Consider the following 7645-nt stretch of genomic DNA (forward strand, 5'->3'; position numbering starts at 1 on the left):
TTATATGTTAATTTAAAAAATGTTAAATATATGTAAACAAATCAATATGTATTAAATGTTTGTACAACAATACTATAAAATAAAAATATTTGACTCTTAAGTAACTAATAAGAGAATTAAGTTAAACTTAAGCTAAAAGTACAATAAAGTTAAAATTTAACTTTCAATTATATAATTATACATCATATTTGAAACTGTCAAATGGGATATATTAAATAATTATCAATTAAAATATTGTATTTGTAAAAAGTTTCATTTAACGCCCAATGCTGATAAACTCTCTGCTACATGTGCACTATCAACCATTGTTTGATTATTTCCACTATTAGCTTCACGATTACATTCCTTTTTGTGTACAAACCAATGAATGCGCTGACACTCACGGTCACAATATTGCACAGCTTTACATTTGGCACATTTTTTAGAAGCATTATTTTCTGCACAGGTACCACAAACACGTTCTTCTCCAAAAGAATCAACTCCCATACTACGTCTATTACCAATCATCACCAAAATAACATTTAAAGCACTCATACTTTCCTTGCCTTTTGTTAAGCTAGCCACCATCTAGAAACAAGAGTAAAACATAATTTAATAACTATAAAATTTAAAACAAAAAAAAGTTTTCAATGAATTAATTTAAAACAAAATCTTGATGCACTACAATGATATCCAAAAAAAAATAATTGTACACGTTCGAATTGATTACGATGCTCATCAGTATATTTGAAAACAGGTCTAAAAACTTGTGATAAAAAAACCAATAAAATATTGTAATGTTTTCTTGTTACGTGGTGATGGGTATTTTTTAACAGCTTCCAATTAACTTTTATCCATAAAAAGTCTACACGGGGTAATCATATATCCAAGGAACTTAATTTCACTTTTTAAAAAATTACTTGCCTATTAGGGGGTATTTAAAATATCAACTTCTGCATAAAAATTTAATTATTTCAACAATAGAATCTAACTAATCTATATTAAATATACACTTATACATATTTTTATTAGTTTTCCTCATCAAAGTTAAGAAAACCTTTCTTGAAGTTTTGAAAACGTGTAAAAAAATCCAGCACAGTGGGGTCGCGGCATAGTGGGGACGTTGCATAGTTAGGTCCAGCATAGATTTAATCTACTTTTTTATGATATCAAATGAAAGGAAATTACCTAAGGTTTCAATATAAAAAAATATTATTTGGATTTGTTAATATTTGAAAATGTTATGGCAGTTTTAAGTATAAAAAACATCCCGATAGAAGGTGATTTTTATCGCAAACATTACATTTTTTTTTTAATTTCGACAGCCATATGGACATAGAAGATAAGGTGTCGGAACAAAATTTTTTTTTTTATTTTATAGTATACGACATAACTTTTGATTTGATATATGTTTAAAGGACGCAGTATTTCCGGAACATTTTTAAAAGTTAAGTTGAAAAATTTCTATTTTTTATACAATGATTCAAGTTTTGAACGACCCCTATATAAGGGGAAATTGTCTAATTTTAATAAAAAGTATGTCAAATGAAAGATGTACTTATAATATATTAAGAAAAAAAAAAATTGTGCTGTTACATACATTTTTCGAAAAGTTATAGCATTTTTAAGTTGAAAATTTAAAATCGAAAATTTTAACACAAAAATAGCGTTTTTTTAACTACGGCAGCCATTTACATGTAGAAGATAAAGTGTAGAGACAAATTTTTTTTTTTCATTTTATAGTTCATAAAAATAGCTTTAATTTGATATATGTTTAAAGGACGCAGTATTTCCGGAACATTTTCAAAAATTGAATTGAAAAAGTTAGTTTTTGTAAAAATGTTGCTATTTTAAATGCCCCCATTGAGCAGGTTAAGGGTTAGATTTTCAAAAAAATGATATCAAATATAAGTGAAATATCTAAGGTTTTAGTAAAAAAAAAAATTATGTTGATTCGTTTGTTTTTGAAGAAGTTATGGAAGATTTAAGAAAAAAAAGTGAAAAAAATGACAAAATTTACTGATTTTTAAATTTGTAATTTTTTTGGATATTTCCCCCATTTGCAGGGAACAAGGGAAATTTTTTCAATTTTTAAGGGTAATGTCTTCGACTAGATACGATTTGTGATCTTTTGACGTATTGTTGAAAGAAATCAGTCCAGTGAGAGCTGAGATTGAACGTTCACAGACACAAAAAAAAAAGTAATAAACACATCATGGTAAAATTAATACCTTCTCAGCTTCGCATTGAAGCTAAAAGTAACAGAATATATTTACAGACATTTTTATTTATCTTTAATGTCATATTTAAAGAGCTACATTTGTGTTAAAGAGGACAGGGAAACTTACATAGCCTAGTGTAAAGGATTAGAACCCATGTATCAAAATTCCGAGGAGCAATGGAGTCCTATAAGAACTATGTAGACCAATTACGAAACAGTTTTCAATATGTTAAAAAATTAATTAACAGGTAACAAATTATACATAAGTAGGTTTTCACAACAAACATCAACATTGTTATGACACATTTTGGAAGGATTACTACAAAGGAATTGTAGTAGTAAAATATATCAACATAATTTGGGGCCATAAGTTTTCAAACATAAGTTTAAAAAAAAAAATTTAATTAGTTAACAAATTTCAACAAAATAATGTAGTAACGGTTAAAGTAGTTAATATCCTTATAAGTAATTATTACGATCAGTATAAATATAATATTTATTCTAACCACATTCTCAAAAATAAATTGTTTTAAAATAAAAGTTTAATTTAGTATATATTTTACTACAAATGAATTATTTACTAATTGAAAAACTATAACTGAATTCCTTGAAATAAGTTCCTTATATTTAGTAGTTATAGCCCAGGGATAATTATTTAAAATTTTAAGAAAAAACTTTACCTGTCTAAAGATAGTACAATCTCTATGAGGAAACATTCTAATACAGTCTTTCAAAAATTGTTCCAAATAGACTTCACTTTTCAAAATTTTTTTAATGAAATGTTCTTTGGGTTCTGATTGCTTATCACCTTTGAAATCACTATAAGATAAAGATATAAAATAAGTTTAAAATTTAAATGATATCAGAGAAAAAAATACTGGTATTTGGCTATTTCAATCAATATAGCAGCTAAATAATGGTATTTAAACGCCATCACTTCATTTTTTTCAAGTTGTTTTTTTATTTCTTCTTCACACATAATATTCAAGACTTTATATATTTTAGATGCATTATCATCAGCTAAAAATACAGGAGGAATTTCCATTGCCACTTTGACTGGATGAATATTAGTCTAAATATTAATTTATAAAATAAAAATTATAAAATTAATCATAAAATTTAACTTATTAAATATTAATACCATCATAATGAACTTATGAACTAATGGACCTAAAACAGGAGGCAATTTTGGTTCACTATCAACAGAATCTGGAAATGTATAACGCATGACTTCATCTACAGGAACATAGTTACTAATGACAGAAACGCAATTATGATTTCCTATAATATATTGTAATAATATTAAATTTTTGTTTAATTTAAGATAATTTAATGCACATATCATTAATGGCTCAAATTCATTACCAACAAAAGCACCCATTTGAGATGCTGTTCGACCAACAGAGTTAGTAGCTTCACTTTTTGCACCTGCACTCAACAATAAACTACAAACAATGGGATTACCACTTAATGCTGCAAAGTGTAATGCAGTATATTGATATTTATGTTTTCCAGAATTAACATCAGCACCCTATAAATAAATTAAGAATTAATTCAATTGCGATGATTACATTAATGTTGCTTCATACTTTGCTTAATAACCAGCGAACTATTTGTTCATTTCCTTTGTAAGCAGCGTGTTGCAAAGGTGTCATTCCATGTTCGTCTAAAATGTCAGTTCTTATATCGTATTTGGAAAATAATTCCTGGAGTTTAACGAAATCATTCATGAAAATACATTTGAAAATTTCTTGAATACATTCCTTCTGCTCTTCGTTGGTAAGCATTTTTACGTGTTTAATTCAACAAGTACCAAACAAAAAATTGAAAAACGCAATGCGGCATGAATTTTAAATATGTGCTGTAATAATCAATTCAAGACAAAATTACTGATATCAACTGAATACACTATCGTACAGTTATACCATACACATTTTGTTGTGTAAAAAATCTATGGGTTAAATAGACTATTGTATTATCACTTGTTATGATATTGATTTTGTCAAGAAGAGCAACCACAATTTTACTAATAAACCAATAAGCCTAATTCAATTTTTTCGATAATCACGTTGGAACTTAATATGCATCTGTAGCGAGGTTAAAAACATAAAACATCGGAAATAATTCCGTTTTAAGCTAAGTTTCAAAAGCTGATTTTTTAATTTATATATTTTTTACTGTAGGGTAATGCTATTATATTTAACTCATACAATTTTTATTGAAGTATTTCAAAATTACATTAGTTTTAATTTACCAATTAATACTGTTCAGATTAATAAAATGATGGGAAATCATTTATAATGGCTTTAAGAGCTTATCCCTCATAAATATATATTTATAATAGAAAAAGACAAACAGCGGGGAATATAATTCTAAATGGGCACTTATCCGAAGCTAAAACCATTTTAGGTGGATGGGTGAACGAATGGATGTTAATTAGTAATACTATTTAAAAATAAAAATTTTCATACTAGGTACATTATTTAACAGAGTATACATCTAACAACTATTCCATTTCTACCAATTGGTAGATAAGCAATAGTATGATAGTACCTGATAGTAATTAGAATATGATGTTTATGGTAATTGACGTAAAATATTTCGTAGCTCTTTTTTTACTAAGAAAACTGTTCTTTTTGATCAATTTACTAATATACTTAATTAATATTAATACTTTATTTTAATAAAATATTAATACTTTTTAGCTTCGAAGCGAAGCTGAGAAGGTATTGGTTTTACTATGATGTAGTTACTTTTTTTTATTTTGTGTCTGTTACCACTTTTTTTTACTTAAAACTGCAATAACTTTTTTAAAAATGACCATATCAATATATTTTTTTTTACTATAGATACGTAAGGTATAAATACTTACCTATCATTTTGTATATTTTTTTTTATAAATTTGACCCTTTACCTGGTCATAGAGGGAAAATAAAATGACAAATTTTTCAATTTAACTTTTGAAAGTGTACCAGAAATACTTTCATTTTTATTTATATTTTAAATTAAAGATAATGTAATATACTTTATTATGGGAAAAAAAATGTTCGTACTTTATTTTGTCTTCACGGTGAAAATAGTTACCAAATGCTATTATTGTGTGAAAATTCTCAGTTTTATATTTAATATTTTTAACTTAATAATCCTATAACTTATTAAAAAGTGTAAGGACCAATACAATTTTTTATGAGAAATAATATTTATATCCCTCTTTTATTCGACATAGTTTATCTTAATCAGGATATAAATAAGGAAATAGCAGATCATGTAGCTTTTGGAATAATCCACCATTTTTTTAAAATGAAATATTATCTAAAGATTTGAATCGAAGCGTTTTTTTGATAGTGATTTTAATCACTGTCAGATATCATTATATTTGATCCAACTACGCCACGTCATCACTGTGCCGCGATCCCCCTGTAATGGGTTATTTTACTTAAAATTATCATAAAAAAAATTACTAAATATTTTAGTATTTGTTTTTCTAGTTAAAATAAGATTACTATATTAACCAAATTTTTAAAGTGAAACTTCATTACAGAGATTTCAGATAAAAAAAAACGGTAGCACAATGGGGTCGAGGCATAGATGGGACAAGTATAGATGATATCTGACAGTGATTAAAATCACTATCATAAGAAACGCTTCGATGCAAATCTGTAGATAGTGTTTCCTTTAGAGAAATTGGTGAAATATTTTAAAAGCAACATGAACTCTTATTTCTTTAATTATATCCTGATTAGTAGTTCTTTGATTTTAAAATATAATATATGAATAAATACTAATTATAGTTTTTAAATTTAGTATGAAATTGTGAGGCCAGCTATGATGTATGGTTCATAGTGTTGGGCGGTTGATAAGAAAGTAGAGCAGAGAATAAGTGTAGCAGAGATGAGAATACTTAGTTGGATGAGTGGAGTGACTAGAGAAGATAGGATAAGGAACGATCATAAAAGAGGAAGTAAAGGTGTTGCTTCAATCGTGGATAAGATGACAGAAAATAGATTTAGATTGTTTAGCCATGGTATGAGGAAAGAAGAATCGAAAGCTGTAAGAACAGTTATAGAAATGAATGTTGAAGGAAGAAGAGATAGAGGAAGACCAAAAAAGAGATGGAGGGATGCTATTGAATGCGATTTGAGGACAGCTGATGTGAGCGTAGAAGATGTGGGAGATCGTGTCAAGTGGAATCTTAGGATAAGTGTAGCCGACCCCAAGTAGTTGGGATTAAGGCAAAGAAAAAGAAAAAGATTACCAGAAATTCCGGTGGCAATTGACATAATATGATTGTTGTTTGGGAATGTACAATTTAGCGTTTAGTTGGGTTTAAACAATATAGTGTCAAATCAATTACCCACTTTATCGGTTGTATCTTAATATACACTACAATTAAATGATACTATAAATAAATAAACTGACACATACACACGTATGCATTTATAACATTGTGTCTAATGTATAACATGATAAAAAGCAACCGTATTATGAAAAAAATGGAATATAAATTTTAGTACTCAAATTAAATGTAATGTAACTCGAAAAATGTTTGTTTAAATGAAAAAATATAAGATAATTTTTTTGTTTCTAATTGTCTTTTAAACAACTTTTGTACGAAACTTTTTTTGTAAGTTAAATATTTTTTGAGAACATTAAATAAGCTCATATTTTTGAACTTTTGCGAGGCTGTAAAAAAAAAGCTCAATTCCAATCAAGAGGACTATTAGTATGTCATTATACATATTTTAATTCAACTTTTAAAAAAAAAAAATTTTTTCCGCAATTTTTCCTTTGTTGACTGGCCTAGATGTCAATTTTAAACTTGTAATTGAGCTAAAAGTTATGGTAATATATTCAATTTATTTTACTATAAACTTTCATAAATCTTTATCAAAAATTTTTCATCAACTTTAAAGAACCAAAAAAATAGGTTAAAAATGAAAATTTGGACTGATTATTTTTAACATATTAAAAATCAAATCAGTAGTAATTTGAAAACAATTTTTTTTTTCTTTTAATTATTTTATATATGTAATTAGTAATAATATAAAAATTAGAACTGATAGATAAAGTCTAATTGCAGATTTGAAAACAACGCGAAAATTTGATTTAGAAAAGTATATTTTTGCTTCTGATGAAAGTTCCTTGAAGTCCAGTGCATTCATTTATAGTAATAAACAGTTTTTATTGATAATTATTGTATCAAGCCCTTTATATTTTTATACATTTAAAAGTAAAGCAAAATATAACTTCTTTATTATTTTTATAATTTCTCCGTTNTAAAGCACTTCTTTATTATTTTTATAATTTTTCCGTTTAAATTACAATATTAAATTATTAAATATCAATTTCATACTAAATTTAAAAGCTATAATTAGTATTTATTCATATATTATATTTTAAAATCAAAGAACTACTAATCAGGATATAATTAAAGAAATAAGAGTT

General features: G+C 26.2%; 1 protein-coding gene across 1 annotated transcript; it reads right to left on the reverse strand.

Moving 5' to 3' along the window:
- Positions 1-33: 33 nt before the first annotated feature.
- LOC126901241 (ankyrin repeat and MYND domain-containing protein 2) lies at positions 34-4125 on the reverse strand. Its single transcript, XM_050677599.1, has 6 exons — positions 3790-4125; positions 3566-3731; positions 3342-3481; positions 3079-3272; positions 2881-3019; positions 34-567 (listed from the first exon to the last, which is right to left on the reverse strand). The coding sequence occupies exons 1-6, from the start codon at positions 3985-3987 to the stop codon at positions 253-255; spliced, it is 1152 nt and encodes a 383-aa protein (XP_050533556.1). The 5' UTR covers positions 3988-4125; the 3' UTR covers positions 34-252.
- Between the last annotated feature and the right edge of the window lie 3520 nt (positions 4126-7645).

Source organism: Daktulosphaira vitifoliae, unplaced genomic scaffold (assembly GCF_025091365.1).
Source record: "Daktulosphaira vitifoliae isolate Bord-2020 unplaced genomic scaffold, ASM2509136v1 Scaffold_3, whole genome shotgun sequence".
NCBI lineage: Eukaryota > Metazoa > Arthropoda > Insecta > Hemiptera > Phylloxeridae > Daktulosphaira > Daktulosphaira vitifoliae.